Raw genomic sequence first — 23321 nt, 5'->3', positions numbered from 1 at the left:
AATTTTTGACACACATTAACTGTTGCTAAGGATGAAGGGAAGGGTCTGTCCCCAAAGAATTCACACATACTTCCACCTATTTTGGGTCTGCAGATCTTAGCTATTTCCGTTATTATGCCTTCCTTCATATGTCACATTGAGAGCAGCTGGATCTCCTTGTCTTCTCCTCCACACCACCTTCCCTTAATCCTTTCTGTGTACAGTGGCTTAAAGTGTGCTATAAACAGTCAGAAAACAAAATATACATTTTGTGTACCAGGTTAATGGGCAAATTAAAGTTAAGAGGATGTGGCCAAGACTAATCAGGATAGGTGAGCTTTTGACAGTAGGATCTGGCAGGTTTTGGATGTTCTGAACATACTTAAAGTTGAGTACAAGTTAAAAATATGAAATTGACACATCTTTAGCAATAATATCTTTATAATTTACCATAATAAAGCTCAAGTTACATGACAGAAAGCTCACACCCTACCTGATTGGCCCTCAGGAGTGGTCACTCACTCATGGAGGGCCAATGGTAGATCTGTCCTGCCCCTGGTCTTCTCCTTCCTATTAGAAAAAGAGCCAGCCCCCCTCTGCTGGTGACTAGGAGGGAAGAAAAGGCTTGGTCTGCCATCGAGCCCCTGGACACCAAGTGCAGCCTCTATGCCCACCCAAGACCCTGGGAGGTGGGGGTGGGAGAGGGGGTCCAGCCCCTGCAAACCCCATGGGATTGAGTGTGGCTTTTGCAGCTCTCCTGAGTCAGAGGGTGGGTGATGTAGGAAATGCTGCCTACCAACTCCTTAGGGACCAGCATGGCCTTTTGACACTCCTCTGCACATACCCCTGGGGTGTAAGTGCAGAATATGGAGAAAATGCCCCTTTTCTGGCTCCTTAGGGTCCAGAGTGTTCTTTGGGAACGATTGGAGGGATGCGTGCAGGAGAGCCTTCCTTCCTTTCTTATTATTTTCTTTTTCTTGCTCCTTCCCTCCCTCCCTCCCTTCCTTGTGCCTGGAGGTCAGTTGTTATTCCTGAAGTTCTCCAGGCCTCCACCTGAAGGTTGGCAACCCAGATGGCTGCACGTGGAGGAGTGAGGGACCAGACTCAGCCCTTGAGATTTGTGTCTGCTTCTCCTTAACCATTTCACCATGCTGGATCTCAAGTTAGAGCAGGGAACAGGGGGAGGAGGGCCATTGTTCATGGTGCTTCCTTCCTGCCTTTCCTGTGTGGGGTAGCTTAGATTTTAAAAGTATGCCTGAACAAAAGGCATATATTGAGTTTTGTGACTGTGCTGAGTTTGAACTCTGGTCTTTCCATTCCTAGTGTATCATTCTAACCACTACACCACAGTTTTCTTTCTGTTGATTTCTTGGGATCCAGAATGACTTTGGGAGTGCCCCCTCCCGACCTGTGCTACGAGGCTGTTCCCTTCCTGACTTGTTAGTGCTGTAACTTCTGCTGAATTAAAAGTTACATTTTCCCACCTGTTATGAGATCTCCTTGGCAAGGGGAGGTTTTGGATGTTCCTAACAAGACTGCTGTATGTTTTCAATTAGAGCAATTTGAATTTTCTGCTTAACAAAAAGAAAAGGAAGTAAACCTTCCCTTTCTATCGTGCTGACTTTCTGCTTTCTCTTTTCAGGTGTCTGCTGTTTTGCCAAGAAGCTCCATGAAACAGGGAGGAAGATAAGAATTTAAATGATTGCTTCACTCCCATCAGGGAAAAAACCACAACCAAGCTCCACTATGGCCGACTATTCAGCTTATAAGGAGACCTCAAATCGCCATTTACGTTTCAAGCTGCAAAGTCTCGGCCGTCGCCTCGACGAGTTGGAGGAAGCGACCAAAAATCTCCAAAAGGCCGAGGATGAACTTCTTGACCTGCAGGACAAAGTCATCCAGGCGGAAGGCAGCAACTCAAGCATGCTGGCCGATGTGGAAGCTCTGCGGAAAAGGGTGCTGAAAATTGAAGGCAAGGACGAGGAAATCAGAAAAGCGGAAGAGCTTTGCCGGCTGATGAAGGAGAAACTGGAGGAGGAGGAGAGCCTCACTCGAGAGCTGAAATCTGAAATTGAGCGGCTTCAGAAGCGAATGGCGGAGCTGGAGAAACTGGAAGAGGCCTTTGGCCGGAGCAAGAACGACTGTACCCAGCTGTGCCTCAGTCTCAACGAGGAGAAGAACCTGACCAAGAAAATTTCGACAGAACTGGAAGTTCTCAGAGGGAAAGTCAAAGAGCTCGAACAATCTGAAGACCAGCTAGACAAAACGGAACAGAGTTTAGTGAGCGAACTTGAAAAGCTGAAATCGTTAGCTCTCATCTTTGTTAGCGAAAAGAAACACTTCAGCGAAAGGGAGAAGCAAAATGAAAGGATAATACAAGAGCTAACCCAAAAGCTCGAGCAAAATAACAAACTGAACAGGGCAGATCAAACCCGGAACACTTCGAACTTGCTGGAAAGGTCGTCCAACAGTATCCTTGAGAGGAATGACCTGAGGATTGAAGCTGACTTGACGACGTCTGCGTTGTCTGCGTTGTCTTCAAAAGAAACGAGACGAAAAGGGAGTCTGGATTACCTCAAACTTGTCGAAAACGAAACACGAAACAAGTCAGAGAACCAGAAGAATAAAAACCAAGAAGACAACAAAGTGAAGGACCTCAACCAAGAGATCGAGAAGCTGAAGACTCAAATAAAACATTTTGAGACTTTGGAAGAAGAACTGAAAACCTTGCGAGCCAAAAACAATGATTTGCAAGACAGCTATCTGAGCGAACAGAATAAAAACAAGCTCCTCATTGGCCAGCTAGAAGAGATTAAAATGCAGATGAAAAAGCAAAAAGAACTGGAGAACGGCGAAGCAGAAGCTGAGGAAATTAACTTATCTAACCGAGTGAAACATGACCGACCGAAGCACCGAGCAGTCACAGCTGAGTCAGCCATTGCAAAGCATAAGTCTCGGGAGATTTCCCCTCATCACAGGCGGGAGAGAATACGAAACCGAGAATTCTCACTCAATAATGAAAGTGGCTCCCAAAGCACCAAGCGGATTCCGAGTCCAAATCTGAACAGCAAGAAAACGGCCAAGGCTGCTAGCACCTCAGCTTTACTGGACACGTTAGTAACTGAGGCCAAGCAAGACAAATCGCCTGTGGGTGTGCCTGTCTCCTCTCCAAAAGACAACAGTACGCCGCCGCCAACCGAAGTGAAGAAATCAAGAGAGCAGCCATCTGTGCTTAGCCGTTACCCTCCAGCAGCACAGGAGCACAAATCCTGGAAGGCCTCCTCGAAGCCCAAGAATGAGGGAATGTTGAGAAGTAAAGTCGAAAGGGCCGCCCAGCCATTTAGTGATGCTTATCAGTGCAGGTCCAGTGCCCTTGAAGAAAGGCAAAGGAAAGCAGAAACTGCTGTATCTCCACCAGAAAAGGGAATGAAGACGAATCTCTCAGAGTCAGCAGAAATGTGCATCTCAAAAATGAATCATGGACCATCCAATGGAGCCACTTCGTCCTACAGGCGCCCCCTGTCTTCTGAAATGCTAGTTGCAGAGCCCATGAGCCCTAAGACAGAGGCACCACCAACCTTGGTCTCATCTCGGAGGCAGCTTTTAGAAGAAAGTTCCACAAAGGGTGTTAACTTCCAAGAAAGACAGTTGACGGACCCTCTGCGTGAAAACACAAAACCCTTGCCTTTATCGAAGTCTTGGCTCATCTCAAGAAGTCAAGAAGATCTCTTGCAGTCTGCACTACCTCCTCCCAAGGAAGAAATTCACCAGACCACTGATTCCGTGGGAGATTCTAACAATGTTGGCCTCAAATCCACTTCTGTGCGAGCCAAAGCTATCAGGTCCCGGGGTCATGAAAAATTCAGCACAGATGAAAAGACAGGGAAAAATGCAACGACTACTGCATCTTCTGATTTAGGGATAAAAAGGGAACCCATTTCCAGAGAGATCTCAAGCTCCAGGGGAGCTGTTCGAGCAGTACCCTTAGAAAATGACAAAAATCCTTGTGATGAGGAACTTGGCAGAACGTCACCCAGAGCGTCTTCTGCAGCCGCCATCCCGGGGTTAAATTCCAGGCGGTCGTTCAGCCCAAGGGAAGCCCTGAGGTCCAAAGCTGTCATCAAACCCGTGATTGTGGAGAAGGATGTGAAAGAAATCATGGGTGGGGCAGGGCTAGGGACAGAAGGGAACCCTGAAAAACAGCCACCCAATGCGAAAACCATGTCTCAAAAAATGACCAGCAGCATCACCATTTACCCATCTGAGCCAGTTTCTCAAAGGACCAACACCAACGAAGCCACGAAGGAACCCCAGCATATCCGAGTCACGCCAAATGATCTCTCATCAGGAGTAAATGCAGTCAGCTCCCCTTACGAGATATCCATTAACAAGAGCAATATAACTCTGAAGTTACCAGAGACTGACAAAAATGGGGACTCTGCTCTCCGGAACAGGGTAGAAACGGTCATCTCGAAAAGCAGCATCTTGATAAAGCCATCTGAATCTTCCGAAAAGAACAGTGAATCACCCGGAGAGACAATCAGCTGGAAGACCCATGGCTCTTCTGAAACCAACTCGCCAGAGACGAGGCATATCACAGTGAGAAGCGGGTGGAGAACGAGGCGAGGTTTGCAGTCTTCTGAAGACTCTGTGCCCAAAACAGTGGAAAACGCAACGGCTAGGAACCCGTATAGGTCATCTGTGGACTTTCCCAAGCCTGAAGGGACTAGCGCACGCATATATGCAATTGAACAGAGTTCCAGAAGAGCCAGCGCCACTGTAAACTCTTGGAACACTCCAGAATTAGACTCCAGAAGGACCAAAAGTAGTTTAAGCGCATCTGAGATGCTCAACCAGGGAAGCTGCATGAATGACACCATGACGGCATCTTCTTGGAATTGCACAGTGTTACCAGTAAGTGTGTTGGGCATTCTTTGACTTTAAAAGAGGAGTTCTTAGGAAAAGGTTGATTTTGAAAAAGTCATATGGAGGGGACAGGGGACCTTTTTGGTTTTTTTGAGTCACCCTAATATAAATAGCCCTGACCCGGATGGCTGAGGCTGGCATGATCGTCTCAGATTTCAGAAGATACTACAAGAAGAAAGTGGACGATCCCAATAAACAACAATGGAAAAAAGAATCTGTCCAATGGCTTAAACAAAGTTAAGAGTCCCTGTTATCTCTTTATTTATGCCAAAACGTTCTCTAGATTATTCTCCGTTTTCAGTGCTTTCATCACATCGCAAAATGAGTCCTCCACAAAGTTGTTATTAATAAATTCAATACATTCACCGAAAGCGCTGTCGTTTTTGTTAATCACTTGAAAATATAATTAGGCGAAAAACACTCTCTTGGTGTGAAGAGTCAGGACTGTAAGCTTTGAGTGATTAACAAAAACGACAGCACTTTCAGTGAATATACTGAATTTATTAATAACAACTTTGTGGAGGACTCATTTTGCCACTGATGAAAGCACTGGAAACGGAGAGTAATCTAGAGACAGTTTTGGCAGAGTCCAGGTGGAAATAAAGAGATGACAGAGACTCTTAAACTTTGATTAAGCCATTGGACAGCTCTCAGAAGATAAGCAGGGTCAGCCATAGGTAGCACTTGGATGGGAGCTTGTCAAGGAAGTTGAGAGTTGCTATGCTGAGACAGGCAGGGACAAGCCACCTCTCCTTTTCCCTTGTCATGAAAACTCCACCAGGGGTTGCCATGAGTCAGCGGCATCTTGACGGCAGTGCCCAACAATATAAATCAGGAAAAGTAGGCGTTTTTTTTCATTGCCAACACTTGATTCCTCATGCCCCAGCTGTACTGTGATTGTATCAGATTATTCTCCTACCAAGGTTGCATTCCTGTTGGTGCATCCAGTGCCCCCGATCCTCCCCCATTACCAGCAGAAGGCCAAATGTTGGTGGATGGATGCATAAAATATACATCCATATCGCATATTGCCATCCTAGATAAAGCATGGAATGTAGACCTTGCATTTTACATTTGTATGCCTTTTTTGCCCATTATAGCCATGTGTGGCGCCCAAGGCAGAAGAACTGTAGTTCCGCAGGACCTGTAAAATGGAGCTCTTCCGCCAGGTCTATGGTTGAGACTGGGATTAGCAAGGAAGAGCAAGTAGTCATCATCACCCTCCATCCCCCAAAGCCCTTGTTCGGGTAGGGGAGGGTGGTATTTTCCGCCGTGTTGGGTATTTTTATAGTCTTTTAACGGGGGTTTTAATGGGGGATTTTAAGACTATTGTCACCCGCCATGAGCCTGTAGGGAGTGGCAGGAAATAAAGCGAATAATAACAACAACAACAACAACAATAATAATAGTCAGTGGGTAGAGAAAGGAGGGGGCTAATTCAAGTAATGCAGCTCAGTAAAATAAGAATTGTAGTAAAATGTATTTTTATGTTATTTATTTAGATTTTTATACCGCCCTTCCCTACAGCTCTGTTCAGTTTACATAAAACACTGAAGAACATTTACATAGAACAGTATCCATATAACAAATGTCAATGACATCTCAACTAGAACAGCATTCCAACAAACAACTGAAATGAATTTCAAGAACATTCATTTTAAAAAAGGATATGCTTTACTATTATTTCCATGCCTGGTTAGCTGGAATTGGTTCTTAATTGGCCATAGGTAAGCTTGCCTGTCGGTAGACTCACGTGACAAGAAGGTACCTGAATTCTCCAGGTCCCTGTTTTGACTATTTGCAATAGTGCACTGAACTAATAACGAGTTAACCTCCTTGTTAGTTCTTATTTACCGTCCATGTTTCTCTGCCAAATTTTGAATAGCGATGTGTTTTCTTTTTATATTTATACTCCATTTTCCTCCCATTTTACCCACACAACCCTGCTGCGAGGTAGGTTAGGCTGAGACAGTATAACTGACCCAAGGTCACCCAGCAAGCTTCCATGCTAGACTGGGGATTTGAACCTGGGTCTCGCCAATCCTCAGGCTACCCCACATCAACTCACTGTGTTGGTCTGAAGCAGCACAATAAAACAAAATCAGAGTCCAGTGGCACCAGAGTCCATCAAAGATTTATTCAAGGCGTGAGCTTTCGAGTGCAAGTATTAGTCTGAGGAAGAGTGCTTGCCCTCGAAAGCTCACGCCTTGAATAAATCTTTGTTGGTCTTAAAGGTGCCACTGGACTCTGATTTTGTTTTTTTTCCACTGTTATCTAGTGAGATCTAGCTTACGTTGTTGAGGTAGCCCAAAGAGCACAGAGACCTATTTGTAACCTTGCCTGTCATAAACGCACATTTCCCAGTTTTAACGCCCTATATCTGTAGTGTGGCAAGGCAGGATGTGACTCTTACAGTCAGACCTCCTCTCATTCCACTTGTCTATGCTCTTGAAAAAACATCTACCCAACACTATAAATATCCTGCAACTCTCCTAGACAGTTCCTTTCATTGCGCAAATGCCGTCACAGGCAGGAAGCTTGTTTCCTTCGAGCCATGCCCTTCCATTCCAACTCAAAATGCTTTCTTGTTGGTGGGGAACAAGCACCGATGAGAAGTTACTTTCCATCATTGGCCTTTTTACTCCAAGCAGTGGAGCGGCAGCATGTGAGATCGGGAGTGAGCCGAGGGCATGTGGCAAGGTGGGCCTCAAGAGGAGGGTCATCCCCTCCACACCACCTGTTGACACCAGTGTGACCCCAAGACAGAAGAGGGGGTGGAAAGTGAAATTGCAGCTGACTTATGGCAAGCAGGTAGGGTTTTCAAGGCAAGAGGGGGAACAGAATTGCCTGGGAAAGGACTTCCTTTCCCTCGTTCTCCTGGCCATGACTTCCTGTGCTGGGAGAAAGGGAGATTCAGGTGGGCAGCCGTGTTGGTTTAAGCAGTTGAGTCATAGACTCTCGGGGAGTCTATGACTCAGCTGTCGCCATGATTTTCTATCTTGCACTGCTTCTTTTAGTTGTGTAACAGCCTGAAGTACCAGAACAAAATTTGAGTTCAATGGCACCTTTAAGACCAACAAAGATTTATTCAAGGCATGAGTTTTTGTGTGCATGTACACTTCCTCAGCCAATGGAACAGGGATCATAAGAATACAGATATAAGGAGAGAGTAAATTAGTAGCAAATTAATAAACAGCATCACAACATCCACAAATATGTAGTATGATAATTCCTTGCTAAAATAACATATCAATCCTTTGGGTTCAATTGTTATTCACAAAAACATAGGGGGAAGAAAAATGTTAAGGTTAGTGATTAAAAGAGACTTGTTGTTAGCCCCATCCATCTCCACCTAAGCTTGGGAGCATCCCTACAAGTGACAAGCCATGCTGAGTTTGTTATCCTGTCCCAAGACCAGAGAGTTGGATTCTAAAAAAACATATCAGTCCTTTGGGTTCACAAAAACATAGGGGGAAGAAAAATGTTAAGGTTAGTGATAATGGGGGACACTTTCCCCATTGTGAAAAGAAGTAATTAAAAGAGACTTGTTGCTATCCCCATCCATCTCCACCCAAGCATGGAAGCATCCCTACAAGTAACAAACCGTGCTGAGTTTATACTCCTGTCCAAAGACCATCGAGTTGGATTCTAAATTACATTACATACTTACATCATATTACAGTCTCATTGTCCCAAATAAAATAAAATGGAGACTGTGAGAAATGTAAATATGAGAATTGCATGTTAGCATACATAGTGAGATAAGAAACCAATATCCTTGTTGAGTGCTGGGGATTCCATTGTTTTGAGCATTGTAAAAACGTGCATCCCTTTCCAGTCTCTTCTCGAAGTTTCTTTGCAATAAAACAGCTACTTTGAGGCCAATCATTGAATGTCCTGGAAGGTTGAAGTGTTCTCCAGGTTTCTCAGACCTGTGATTTTTGATTTTGTCAGACTTGTGTCCATTTATTCTTTGGCTGTATGTTTGACCTGTTTGCCCTATGTAGAGAACAGAGGGTCATTGTTGGCATTTAATGGCATATACCATGTTAGAAGATAAATATGTGAATAAGCCTTGGATGGTATAGGTCAGGGGTAGTCAACCTGTGGTCCTCCAGATGTTCATGGACTACAATTCCCATGAGCCCCTGCCAGCAAATGCAGGGTGATGTTGTAAGGTCAAGTGACTGTGTTGGTGTATGGACTTGTTGAAAGCTCTGCTACCAGGTTCCGTGTTCAAATTAGATGGAGGTCCTTTCCAACTCCATGTTTCTTTGGAGTCCTTCATGATGGCAGAGAGTGGGGGAGCTTCAGTCCCAGCCAGTACATTCCCAGCTAGGACTCCAATGATCATAGCAGTCAATGAGCATCAGAAAGGGCCTCCCTGCCATACTAAGCACAGGAAAGAAGAAAGCACCTCAGTCTTCATGGCCAAACCCTACTGGTTGCCATTTTGGGTGCTCCACACCAGAACAGCCTGAAGCTAACAAGAGTCAAATGGACTTTGAAGGACCATGGATGACAATTGTCCCTTAGACACAGCAGGACCCAGTAATGTAAGCAGCCTGGGTTCTCTTAATTTGCCTTCTGATTTCTTTAACCTCCTTAGAAGAACAATGAGGTGGGAATTTTTAAATTTCTGTCAGATGTGAGTGGGTGGGATTCCCATATACCAGCCCCCAACTAGCTACCTTGTTTCCCCCTCCCATAATATGGATGAAGACATGGCAGATCCATTACCAAGATTATCCCATACCTAGATGGCGGCCCCAAAAAGGGGCAGGACAGCTTCTATAGACTCTTCAGATAGTGAATGTAATAGCAGAGGGGGTAGTGTTCCACTCTGATGTGGAAGTACAAGAGGACATCACAACACTGAGCCATCACATCGCTTTTTAAACCTGAGGATAACCAATATCTATTTTTCAAATCCCTGGAATCTCTTGATCTGAATGAATCCCCCATGGCTCAAGATCCCAAACTAGACCAGGTTAAAGTTAATAGACCTGAAGATCCATAATTTTTTTTCCTGCAATAGATGCTGCAGAGAAACTGTTCCCATTTCCTGATTTTTTTGAGAAAAGGCTTAGGACACAGTGAGTTAAGCCAATGTCTAATAGACAATTCCCAGGTGTCATTTAAAAAATTGTATGCCTTACCTCAATATGCCAAAGACTTCCTGCAGGTGCCTCTTGTGAGTGCTCCAGTTACTGCCCTGGCAAGCTCCTGGTCTCCTTTTTGAGGATGGCGAGGGGACAATCGGGGTCACCGTGGACAAGGAAGCCAGATTTAGTGCTGAAAAGGGTACATGAGGGAATTGCTATGGCAGTAAGAACTTCTACAAGAGCATCCATAGTGGCAAGAGTAGCAACGGTGTGTTCCCGCAAGGTTGTCCAACCAGTTCTGGAAAATAACATAAAGTTGGCAAAGGGTGCTCAGAGTCTCCTGAAGGCATCTTCCTTCCATCTTCAGAGTCTCCTGAAGGCAATCTTCAGGGGCCTCCTAATAGACAACAGTTCTAGAGGCCTCACTTCAAAAAGAACACAGACAAAATTCAGAGTAGAGTGATGAGGATGATCCAGGGCCTGGGGACCAAGCTCTTTGCGGAAAGCCTGAGGGACTTGGGAATGTTCAACCTGGAGGAGGTTGAGAGGGAACCTGATTGCTGCCTTTAAGTATTTGAAAGATTGTCACTTAGAGGAGAGAAAGGAAAGGATAGGACCTGCAGTAATAGGTTTAAACTATGTGTAGAATGATAGCAGCTAGATTTCAGGAAAAAAATTTCACAGTCAGAGTAGTTCAGCAGTGGAATTGACTTCCTAAGTAGGTGATGAGCTCCCCCTCACTGGTAGTTTTCAAGCATTGGCTGGACAGATGCATCTTATGGCCGCTTTAGACCAGTGGTTCTCAACCTTCCTAATGCCGCAACCCTTTAATACAGTTCTTCATGTGTGGTGGTGACTCCCAACCATAAAATTATGCAAGGGTTCTTTCACAGAAATTAAACCGAAACTGACCAATGGCATAAAGATTCGTGATTGTATAAAATTTTCCGGGGTTCAGTTCTGCCTCTTGTCCCACCATGCCGATCTCGCTCTTTTCCGCTGCTCCAGACAGATGATCTATCCCACAATGCTGTTGTGTGGATGACACCCCCCCCAGCCAAGCTGCTTGCCATGCTGTGACCCCTGTGAAAGGGTCGTTTGACCCCCAAAGGGGTCCTGACTCCCAGGTTGAAAACCACTGCTTTAGACTGATCCTGCATTGAGCAGTGGGTTGGACTGGATAGCCTGTATGGAAGCCCTGCAATGGGGCAAACTACATTCCAGAGTAGAGCTGGAAGAGTCTCCTGTGGGCCAAGCAGAACTTGGGTTACATTCGTGCAGAACACACAAAAGAGACCAACCATATCCTAGCAGGTTGGTTGAGTTGACAGACCATGCAGGATGGGGAATGGCCATTTAAAAAGCAGTTGGTCAATGTCAAAGTGAGTCACTTTGGCCAGCCTGTGATAGACCTGGGGGAGAAAATTGGAAGCACTTTCATCAGAATGGCCAAAGGGTTTGCTTTATGAATTTCCCTCAATCCTGATCTTACTAAAGGTACTCAAAAAAATCAATAATCTTCTCATGGCCCCATTTTGGCTAAGAAGGCCACGATTCTGAATCATTCTCCAGACATCAGTGGAGCTTCATACTTATTTCATACATGCTTCAGAGAAGAAGGACCCTTCTCACCAATGGTTGTTTTCTTCAGACAAGGCCTTTAATGAGTGACAGAGCATGCACAAGGTCCAGCCTCTCTCTTGAACGTTTTTGGGTGGATGCTAGAAAAGGCCTTTCTCTGCTTGGGCCCCTGGAGAGGGGCTGCCAGACGAGTCTAGAGGGGGAGACATGTCAAACGGAAAGGGGGCTGGTTCAGTCCTCGGCATCTCTGCTTTTATATCTGGCAGCTGATGCTGAGGAAGACTACCTGGCTATGAAGCCCAGGGGCCTTGCTGTCTCTGAGTGCTTAAAAGGCTGAGATGGCCTCTCCAGGGAAACATCTCCCCACATGTGAGGGAAGCACTTTGAGCCCCGCAGCTCTCCTTTCGGTGAAGCGGGGAAATGCTAGAAGCAGAACCATTGACCTGTGGGGAAGTGTCCTTCATAAAATAATAAAATCCAGTGATAGAACTGAAAGATGCTGTTTTCTGAAGGCAGAAGAAAAACAAACATCAAAGCCAGACAGAAACCAGATGATGGCAATTAAAGAGCAGAGAGAGAGAGAGAGAGAGAGAGAGAGAGAGAGAGAGCGCCTGAATGTTGTTAAATCTCATGATTTTGACAAAAGCATATGGAATTATTCTTGGAAGATTTTGGGGTTTGGATGCAGCTGTGCTAGGATTTCTGTAGTGACACTTGGCCTGGTGGCCTTGCTCCCTCTGCTGGTGGCAGCTGGCAAGTGCAACATTCTGTGCCAGGAACTGCTTTTGAAACATCCATGTTTAGCGGTGCAAATGGGGATATCTGATGGCCCTACCTTGAAGCTCCTGTTGTGCTGTTGGCCTTTTCAGACTCAAGATCCAATTTATAACCCAACTCTGTAATGAGAGACTCATTCTCTCTCTCTCTCTCTCTCTCTCTCTCTCTCTCTCTCTCTGCATATGTTATTTTCTTGTTCTTCACTAGAAAGCCCTAATGATGGTAGTGTCAGGAACGCAGTCTGCTTTAAGGAGGAGGATACTCCTTACTTTAGTAGATGCCTCAAACATATAAAAGGGTACTTAGAGGACCTTTGGTCCTACTGGCTGCTTCAGTGGTGATGGTTGTTAAAACCATGCTGTTTTCCCAGTCATGGAGACCTTCCCCCTGACATTTTTCTCCCAGGGGGAAGGTCTCCTCAGATGAGGAGAAAAGTACTATTGGGAACGGGATCTCTCATGGGTGAGGGTTTAGAGCTCCACCAGTGTGTCCTTTTTTCTGTTCTAAAACAGTGGGTGTATTTCAGCTCTCTATGCATGAGTTGGACAGATCTAGCTTAAGCAAAGAGGATTGCTGCCCCCCACATTGGACTTAGCAAGGAAAAAGGATGCTCAAGTTCCTATGGGAACCCGAATAGTAGATCCATGTATTAGCCACGTGAGGCAGACCTTGGATTCATTGAGCCCAGACAGTGTCCTCCAACTGGCAGTAGCTCTAAAGGGACTCAGACACCTCCTGTCTAAGATAGGAGGCCAGTGGACTTCTGCCCACACCCCAGATCCTCTCCTTCTGAGCCATAGGCCTTCATCTGATGACTAATTAAGCAAGAACAGGTGTCTTTGGGGGGGGAAGAGAGAGAGTGTGTGTGTGTATTATGATTGACTGTACTTAGCTGTGAGCTCGCCAGATTCTCTCAGACATGTGGTCTCTGAGCCTTGCCTGTAAAATAACCATAAGTCCTGGAACCTCAAGAGCCAGCTTGGTGTAGTGGTTAGGAGTGTGGACTTGTAATCTGGTGAGCAGGGTTTGATTCCCCACTCCTCCACATGCAGCCAGCTGGGTGACCTTGGGCTCACCACAGCACTGATAAAGCTGTTCTTACCGAGAAGTAATATCAAGACTCTCTCAGCCTCACCTCCCTCACAGGGTGTCTGTTGTGGGGAGAGGAAATGGAAGGAGAATGTAAGCCGCTTTGAGCCTCCTTCAGGTAGAGAAAAGTGGCATATAAGAACCAACTCCTCTTCTTTGTCTTTGAGTTCCTAGAGTGACTTGACTTTGGCTGTGCAGCATATGCTCAGTTCTAAGGAACAGTCATCCTAATGGGCCACTGGAGGCTTACTCCAAACAACACCAGTGCCTGTATTTGAGACTCAGATTAAAAACAGAGCCAGTTTAAATGGTAGCAGTTGTGAGGGGCAGCTGTGCCTCGAAACTGCTCGGCTTTAAACACAGACGCAATTCTGGAGGATTCCCAGAGTGGCTTACAGTCACCTTCCCTTCCTTTTCCCACAATAGATACCCCGTGAGGTAGGGAGAGCCCTGAGAGAGCTCTGAGAGAACTGTGACCCAAGATCACCCAGCTGACTGCATGTGGAGGTGGAGTGGGGAATTAATCCCAGGTCTCAAGATTAGAATCCGCCACTGTTGACCACTACACCACAGTGGCTCTTTGCAGGAGAAGGGAGAAGCCTTGGGTCTGGTTTAGCAGGGCCTCTCCTGAGTGTTTTGCTTTTGTCTCCCTCGCTGTTTCTTTGCAGTCAGCTAACAGGACGCTTGGAAGAGCAGGAAATCTCTTGCAGGGGAGGGATGGTTTCTGTGAGCCTGAAAGTTTTCCCAGCTGAATTGTGTCCTATTAAGCACCCTACCTTTCTCCTGGTCTTGGTGCAGGAGGAAAACAAAGGTTTCGTTCCCAGCTCCAGAAGAAAGCAATTTGGTTCCTCAGAGCAGCTCTCCTGGGCTGAAATGCCGCGGAAGAGGCCGGAAGCCAAGCTGGAGCCCCATCAGCTGCTACCGACTGGCAAGACCGAGGAGCGGCCACGTTGGTCCAAAGACAACTGAACCGACTATGGGCCAGGTAGGTGCACTTCCGTTGCTTGGCCTGGAAATCCTTGCTCTCTTTTGAGTCTCTCCTGGAAGGACCAAAGAGCGGGCACACGGTGTATCTGTGTAGCGCACATACCAGAAAACTGTCCACTGCGTTATGCATAAAGAACATCGGAAGAGCCCTGCTGGATCTGACCCAAGGCCTGTCTAGCCCAGCATTCGGTTCGCATGGTGTCCAGCTGGCTCCCTCTTGGAAGACTTGCGGGCCCTGCGGGATTTGTCAGCATTCCGCAGGGCCTGTAAGACGGAGCTCTTCCGCCAGGTCTATGGTTGAGGCTGGAGCATGGAAGATCGTATGGGCCCCCCCAGAAGAGACTGCAACCTTATTTGCAGACCATCGCACTGGTTGCTACTGGCATGATGTACTGCCGTCCAGCCGTTCTGTTGGGAAGAGGGATGAGAATTTTTGCACCGCCAAATTGTGTCCAATGTAAGGGGTTTTTAATGGGATATATTTTTCATGTTTTTGTGTTGGGTTTTTAACGATGTGACCCTCCACGAGATGGCTTGCTGTGGGTGGCGGGCTATAAATTTAAAAACAACAACAGTAATGGTAATAATAATAGTAATAATGAGAATAATGATGATAATAATAATAACCCCTTGGGTTGCCAGTTAGATTTGGGAAACCTGATTCTCTCCAGCCTTGCTCCCAGCAGTAAAAGGAACGGAGGGGGGAAGATGGCAGCTGAGGCTGGCCACAGTGGGCAAGCTACACAGTAAATGTGTATAAGAGCCTCTAAAAACTCTCTTAGGCTCCCCCTAATGCAGGACTCAAGACATGCATGGACTGGAATGACCATGGATGGCTCTTAGCCACCATTGCAAAAGAGAACTTGTCTGGGTCTGGGTGGCTGCCCCATGTTGGAAACAGGGTGGTGGGCTGGAGCAGCCTTGGGCCCGGCTTAGCAGGACTGTGCCTAAGCGTTTTGCTTTTCTTTCCCACCTTGTGTCTTTCCAGCTCCAGCTGCATGACGTCCTGAAGCTGATCTTCCTCCTCCACTCTCTACACTGGCCTTCCCAGAAGCCAGCCCATCGCTGGGATGTGTACAGACTCTTGATCCTTTCAGCTCCCAAGGTGGTTTATGTCCCTGACCTTGGGTGGATTTGGTTTTTAAAATGGTAGCTTTGCATTTTCCTTTTTCCACCGGGGAGGGAGGGGAGGACACTACAGAGACTTTGCTCAGGGGAACCCCCCACACCGCCATCTTTTCAAGCTTGAACGATGGGAACCCTTGGCCAGTGCCTGATTTGGGGGCATCCAGGGATTTGGGGCAGTGGGCCCCTTCCATGCTCTGCTGCTCTGGTTCCGGCTCCCTCGAGAAGCAGGGAGCTCTTGCAAGCGGCTAGAACGGCAAAGCAGATCCACGTTGGACCACAAGGAGCCCGGAACATGCACAAGGTGACCCAGAGACAGGCAGACAAACTCCATTCCCACCGCAGTCTACGGGGTCAGCTAAAGAAGACACCTACATGCCAACTCCGGAGGTAATGGGTGTCAAGACAGGGGAAGGAGCCAGTTGTACAGCACAAGGGACCACGCTTGAAGGCTGTTGCTGCACCTCCTCGGCCGGCCGGCTGCCTGCCCACTGTAAAGAACTCCCGCCTGACTGCCCACGTCCAAGCAGTCCAGTGAAGCCGTCTTGCCCAGCTCTGCTCTCCCTACTGGGCTTGCCCTGTGCTTGGGTCCCCCCAGTGCTTACGACATCAGCAAGGCACACTCCGGCTGCTGAGGCAGGAAGGCTCACGGGATCCAGAGGAGGGGATGTGTCGCGGCTGGACTCCACCAGGCCCTGGAACAGGAAGAGCCAGAAAATCTCTCCACCCCATTGGGCTGCTGTCCCCTCTCCCAAAAGCCTTTGCTTACCCCTCAAGGGGCTTTTGTCTCGTTACTTGAACTCGCAGCCCAAGGCCTCAGCCAGGCAGCACCTGCGGCGGGGGAGTCTCCTTGGTCCAGCCCCTCAACCCACAGGGTGGGGCCAGGCAGACATTCCTTAGTTTCTGCTACCTCAGTCTTCACTCGCTTGTGCAAAGACTCCTCCGGGCACATAGGGGTTGCTCTCTGCCTGGCCTTCCGCCGAACCTCCCGCCTTGCCCCCCCCCCCGAGCTCTCCTCCCTTCCACCTTCCCTGAACGTCGGATGCCTCCTCCAAGTGCCAACTGAAAGGTCAAAAGGGATGATGCAGGAGTCCAGCTGCTGCCTCGTCAGTCGGGAAACCCAGTGCTGAATGGGTCAACTGAGGGCATGAAACAGCAGGGAGGGAAGGGGATGCTCTCCTTGAGCTAGGGAAGCCTACTCATTCGTTCTCAGAGGCATCGAGGTCATTGGCCTGAGCACACGTGTATATGAAACAACCTAAGCCGGAAATTCACCCAATGCTGCTAAACCCCATTGGGCAGTATAGAGGAGAGGACAGTGCTTGGGTGTAACCTCTGTCCGCCCCCGTCCCCAGTTCTCTCCCACAACTGGGTTTCCATCAGCAGCAGAGACTAGCCTAGCCAAGCTAGCAATTTGCACCTGTTAGCAGTCCTAAAGGATTTTTAAATGTTAAAAATGGAACTTTTCTTCACCTCCCTGCTCCACTTGGGAAGCTAAGTAGTAGAGCAGGACGGTCGAGTCCCATCTTCCCTGCTCATTTCTCTGTGTGTGCTCCCTCCAGTTTAGAGAAAGTCAAGGTGCCTCCTTTTCCCATTGCACACCCAACGAGCCATCCTGCTGGCTTTCCTCCATCCCAGGAGCTGCCTTTTTCTGCCGTGGGAGATCCCAGGATGGGGGTGCAGCGCTGTCCACTTCGGAAAAGCAGTAACCCTCCCTCCACTGAAAGGTGCCCCAGCCACACAAGCCCAGAGGAACTCCTTTGAACGCCAACAAAAAAAAACATTCACCGAACCAGCACAGTTGAAAGACAAGCAGCGATTTCTCTCCGGTCCAGCTGCACACTCCATCTCCCCCACGCACAGGACTTGGCAGGGCTGATTTTCGTCTTGCAAAGGTAAAGCAGGATCGAGCCGCTGGGCTTCCAAGACCAGAGGGGTTGGCCTAGAAACATGCAGCTGTCTTGCCGCTCCGTTGCCGCTCAGCACTTTGGACTTCCAGCAGTCATGAGCGAGGTTTGACACCAGTTCCCTGGTTGCTTCTTGTTCGGCACCTGTTCAAACACTACTACATCCTTGGCCTGTGGTTTGTTTTATGGCAGCATGAGGAACGGCTCACAGGGGATGGTCTCTTTCATCGGGCTGGCAGTTGCAAGCTGGCAAAGCTTCCGGTAGCTTTAACAAGGCAGGGGAACAAACAAACAAAAAAGGGAAACGCTGGCTGGCATGCCCATGGGCAGAGGCAGGTGCATTAAGAAGGGTGTTTGGTTACCCCGTCCTGGCCCAGAGCATGGCGGTTGAAATGAGGCCAAAGTGATGCGGTCTGCTTAGTAACTTTAGCTGTTCTTCCTCCACAGATATTAATCCTTGCTGGTGACAGGAAGAACAGGGCTCGTGGTCATTTTTAGGCACAACATGGCAAGGCTGGGCTTAAAAATCCAAGTGTGGTGCTAAGACAAACTGCCCTGAGGAAGAAGGAGAGTTGGTTCTTATATGCTGCTTTTCTCTCCCCGAAGGAGGCTCAAAGCAGCTTACATTTGCCTTCCCTTTCCTCTCCCCACAACAGACACCCTGTGAGGTGGGTGGGGCTTCCTGTGCCTCTGGCCTTGTCCCTCTTTGGAGATCTGTGCGAACTGCCAATCAGAACCCAGCTCAGGAGCAACCTGTTCCTCCTGCTTGTGGGAGAATCCAGCAGAGCTGGCCCTTGTGGCAAACATAAAACCACTTAACATCCACCCCCATCAAGCTGGATTGGCTTGCTCACAGCAATCAAAAACCACTCACATAATACGCAAAGAAGATGCATAGAATCAAGCAATGAAAAAACCCCACAGTCGCTTTATTGCTGGCTACACACAATAATATAAAGGCATAGACTCATAAGAGTTGGAAGGGACCTCCAGGGTCATCTAGTCCAACTCCTTGCTGAATGCAGGAAATTACAATACGAGAAAGGAAGAAAGGTTCAAAACACAAACAGAGAAAAACAGAACCTTTCCAGGGCAATTGGTAATAAATTGTATATATCAATAATTTTTTAAGGACCAACCAAAGCAGTTTCTAGATATACTCCGTTTTCAAAAATTTTCTTCAGTGGTTGATTCCTTATATTCTCAACAAGCAATTTTTATATATATAGATAGGCCACCGGCTCTGTAAAGCAGTGGTCCCCAACCTGCGGGCCTCGGCCCGATGCCGGGCCGCGAAGGCCATGGCGCCGGGCCGCGGCTCCCTCTCCCCACCCCCCCTGCAGTAAAAAACTTCCCAGGCCACAAGCTTGCGGCCCGCGGGCGCAGCCCGATGCGTGGGCGTGGCCTGCGTGGGCGCGGCCCGATGCCCTGCCGGTCCCCAGCCTCAGAAAGGTTGGGGACCACTGCTGTAAAGTATTGTGGGGAATGACAGTCAAAAAACATTCCCCCTGTCTATATATATAAAAATTGCTTGTTAAGAGTATAAGGAATCAACCACTGAAGATAAATTGTGAAAACGGAGTATATCTAGAAACCATTTTGGTTGGTCCTTAAAAAATTATTGATATATACAGTTTATTACCAATTGCCTTGGAAAGGTTCTGTTTTTCTGTGAATGCAGGAAATTCACAACTACCTGCCCACCCACAGTGAGCCTCAATTCCATATACCGCCCTCCCCCAAAAAACAGAATCTTGAAGAAAAGCCACCACACCACAACTGGAGACAGTTATTGAAGTTAAGAATATCAAAGCTGGAAGTTAATGAAATAAAACATAACCAAGCTGACAATTGTATGAAGAACTTTTCTTCAAGATGCCTTTGTATTATTGGGTATAGCCAGCAATACACCGATTGTGCTTCACGATCAATATCACTCCAGAGCGATGCTTCGATTTTTTAAGCCACAAAAAGCTGCCAAATGAATGTTTAAATGGATGGGTATGATTGGAGCATAAAAAGGGATTTAAAAGTCCAGGGAGGCAGCAGTGCCTGGTGTGTGTAGCAGGAGTGTTAAGACACTGTGTAGCTCCTGGAGAGCCACATTACCGTCAGCCCCAAAAGCCCTGTGAGCGTCATATTGCCTTGTGTGTTCTGTCCCGTCCCCTCCACATGCACAGCAGTCAAAATATGCCTAGTGATATTAACTCTTTAACTGTAGCCCTTTAAATTAAGAACGGTCCTTCCCCAGCACTGTTGAGCCTCAGCCAGATCTTGGAGCACAGGGAGGCCTTCCCAGTCTGTTTCCCCATTCACTCAGCAGGCAGGACAGCTGGTCAGAGAAGAGAGTGCAAAGGCAGAAGAGTACAACCCACCCACCCCCCAACTGTGGGTCACTTGCTCTTTTCCCAGGTGGCTGCCATGCTAATAGCAGTGGTTTTACTCTATCTTATATGTGGCCAGCTTGCTAACGTTCCACCGATGGGAGGACAGTAGATGGGCTGCAGAAAATGGTGTGTGTGTGTGGGGGGGGACTATTGGAAAGGATGGGCCGGTCTCCTTGGCCCAAGGCACACAGTGGAGGGAAGCTCTTAATCTTGCTGGTCTCCAGTTCATCTTGCGGCTGCTGCATCAAAGTGCCAAATGCAGGCCCTTCTCGAACAATGGCCTCGTCCTCTCTCCCGGTACATGAGGCCAGTGCCCCGTTCAGGAGCAGAACTTCGATGAGCCTGCAGCTTCCGAGCCACTGAGAGCATCCCTGTGTTAAAACATGCAGAAGCTGCAGTAGAGAAACCTACAAGTCCTCCTAGAGGGAGCCAATGTCTGTCTGCAGCTTTATTTCTACCGCTTGTGTGAGTGACTCTGTTTTACGTGTTTTTACATAATGGTGTTTCTGCAAAGACACCTCAAAGGCCTGCCCCGTGAAAAATTCTGCTGGGTTAATAGAATCCTAGAATAACAGAGTTGGAAGGGACCTCCTGGGTCATCTAGTCCAACCCCCTGCCCTATGCAGGACACCCACAACCCTATCGCTCATCCACTGTTACCTGCCACCCCCTTGAGCTTTCACAGAATCAGCCTCTCCGTCAGATGGCTAAAGATGGTTCAAGATCTCTTTATTTCCCGTATACTTTCACACTCTGTTTAACAGCCCTAAGGGTAGAAATGTGCATTGTAAATTCCAGTACTTGCCCTGTTGCATTCACAGCATGTTCTGTAGCCTTGCAGCCATTGCAGTGCACCTCTCTCCGTAAGTCAGCTCCCATGCCACACATTTTATTAGCTAGCTGCCTTTAATGGTGTTTACATAAAGGCCTCTTACTGACAGGTGATCCAGAGAGCCATTTTAGAGCTAGACCGCTCATTGTTCTTCTGTCAAGCAATAAACATGGACTTGTGAATTGTTCCCAGGTAGAGTTTTTAGAGGGTTTTTTTTTTGCTAAAAGGAAGCCATTTAATTGTCGATCCAAGAAAGCACTTTAGCACCTGCAGGGTAACTCCAGCCCTTCCATTCCTCTCAAGTTAGGAGCAATATATGATCTGAGCCTATTTGGATCTGAGCCCATTGGAAAAGTGTAGCAGAACGACCCACGGGGTGGGCACCATCTTGCTATCCGAGCCACCCCCTTTTGGCTGGCTGGGGGTACCGATGGCTTTCATTTCTCATGGGGGGGCCAAAGATGATGCTTGAGCAAGACCAATCCATGCTTCCAAAATGACAGGTGGCACAAGCCTATTAAGGAAAACACTTTACAAGGGAAAGTTGGTTCCCTTGTTTAGTAGCAACATTTAAGATCACCGCCTTACATGACTTATTTCCCCCAGTTTCTGGTCTGGGAAAGGTGAAATTTCACAGGTTTGCATTGTGCCTGTTAGAACAGCAGTGCCTGAGTCCCCTTAAAACTGAAGCGGAAGGACAGCCCGAATAACTTTTTGTTTTGTTTTTTAACTGTGGCATGATTGGCACTCACCACCACTCTTGTCCTAAAGCTGATCTTTGCCCAGGGTCAAGAGAATTCTCACCCTTCCTCAGCAATTGATCTAGCTGCCTGTTGCTAGAGGCTCTTCTCTGAATTTGCTCAGTGTATTACTGTATTACAGGGCCATCCTTTATGGCAAGCTTGTATGGTTTTCAAGGCAAGAGATGTTCAGAGGTGCTTTGCCGTGGCCTGCCTCGACCAGGGTCTCCCTCGGTGGTCTCTCCCCCCCCCCCCCAAGGACTAAGCTGTCTGAACCTGCTTAGCTTCTGAGTCCAGGCTGGTTGGGCCCATCTAGGTCAGTATTCTGCATCAGATAAATCATGCTAAAAAAAAAAAAAACCTCCATCCAACCAGACACCAATGCCCAAAAGGAGGTCTTGAGGTCATCCTCGTGGGTGTTGATGCAATTATTGCTTCTTCCGGGACTCAGGAACATCTAGGGGGAAAAGAGCTTCCGTAACTGGCTGAGAGAAATTTGGTCATGATCAACCCCGTTGCCTGTCAGAGGCGGCAAAGTCGTGTCATCTTTACCACGGGAACGTTCTTAGCCCTCTTTTTGCCAAACGATTCTACAATCTGACAAAAAAGAAAATCAGCAGGGCCCAGGTTCAATCCCTGGCATCTCCTGGGACAAGGATGAGGTTGCAGATGACGGGAGACCCCTACGGCATCCCGGAAGAGCCGCTGCCTGTGAGAACAGTCGATACCAGCCCGGCTAGGCCAGTGGTCTGATTTGGCACCAGGTAGCTCCGTGGACCTCTCTCCAAAATTGAAGTTCTCAAACAACCTTTGAATCTACAGGAAAGGGAGCAAAGAGATCCTGTTCTTCAGCGTCACTCTGGAAGCTTGTCACCGTAACGATTGACTTCTAGCCTCAGCCTTTTTGGAAACGGGAATCTACGTCCTGGGATCCAGTTGATCCTTTCACCGGGATGGAGCCAAGTCCAATCGGCGAGAGCATTGGGAAAGAGAGAAAACAGCTGCTGGGTTCTTTGGGCCAGTTTGTTCTCTGTTCCTTGGCAGAGTTTTATCCGACCGAGGAGCCCCAAACTAAGTGTCATTAAAAGTTTTAGCTAGCCACGGCTAACGAGTGTAAATAGTCCAAATTAGCATAGGCCGAGGGTTCTCTGAAGAACAGAGAATTTAACAACCCTGCAGAGACCACCCCCCACCCCCCTGAGTGCAATAGAAGCATATTTGTATTATTGAACTAACCGTGACGACTTCAGGAAATGGAGACTGTCGGATCAAGTTGCACACTCCGGAGGGGGGAGCGCTGTAAAGTGTATTTGTAAATATTGCCAGTGTTTGGCAAGCCTTCTTTCCCCCTTTCTAACTGTAGCCTATGAAATACAGTAGGAATCCCCCAGGGACCTTCTAATGCCGAGAATTTGCGTGTAAAAAAGAAAACACCCAACGTTGTAATTATTATGTGCTGCATGTGGAAACTCCCTTTCTTCTCCTGCCAAGACACAAGGATGTGGCTTCTCCTTGCTGGAGCCCGAGAGGATTTGTCCTCGTATCTCCTCCGCCTGCACAGTCGCTAAGCACTCCTCCCTTCCCTTCCGTCGTCAAAAAGGCAGCTCCTCTCAACAGCCATGAAGAGTACAGAAAGCCTCTGTTTTTTGTGTCAAGAATTGACGTGGTTCAGCCATAGGTCGGTCAGAAGTGACCCTCTTCCTGTATCCTGCAGCGGGAAAGGACCCCGCTGGAGAAGCTTCCTTGCACGATGCTGCCCTGCCAGCCCGGCCCTCGAAGAAAGAAGAAACCCACTAAAGATTTTGCTGCTTTCAGCTGAACTTCCAGCTTGATATCCAAAGAGGGAAAGGGGGGTGAAGGTACTGCTGTGCAGAGAATTATCCTTC

General features: G+C 47.7%; 1 protein-coding gene across 4 annotated transcripts in view; it reads left to right on the top strand.

The window, feature by feature from the left end:
- LUZP1 (leucine zipper protein 1) overlaps nucleotides 1–19046 on the top strand; it is an 87102-nt gene extending 68056 nt beyond the window's left edge. For all 4 annotated transcript variants that reach the window (XM_077337093.1, XM_077337094.1, XM_077337092.1 and 1 more), the window contains 3 exons: nucleotides 1622–4893; nucleotides 14256–14442; nucleotides 15433–19046. In XM_077337093.1, coding sequence (XP_077193208.1) covers nucleotides 1678–4893; nucleotides 14256–14426 — 3387 coding nt within the window. In that variant the 5' untranslated portion in view covers nucleotides 1622–1677 and the 3' untranslated portion in view covers nucleotides 14427–14442; nucleotides 15433–19046. The remainder of the gene's footprint in view (nucleotides 1–1621; nucleotides 4894–14255; nucleotides 14443–15432) is intronic.
- Nucleotides 19047–23321: the final 4275 nt, after the last annotated feature.

This window comes from Paroedura picta, chromosome 5, assembly GCF_049243985.1.
Source record: "Paroedura picta isolate Pp20150507F chromosome 5, Ppicta_v3.0, whole genome shotgun sequence".
Classification (NCBI taxonomy): Eukaryota; Metazoa; Chordata; class Lepidosauria; order Squamata; family Gekkonidae; genus Paroedura; species Paroedura picta.
This window is presented reverse-complemented; position numbering and strand designations above follow the sequence as displayed.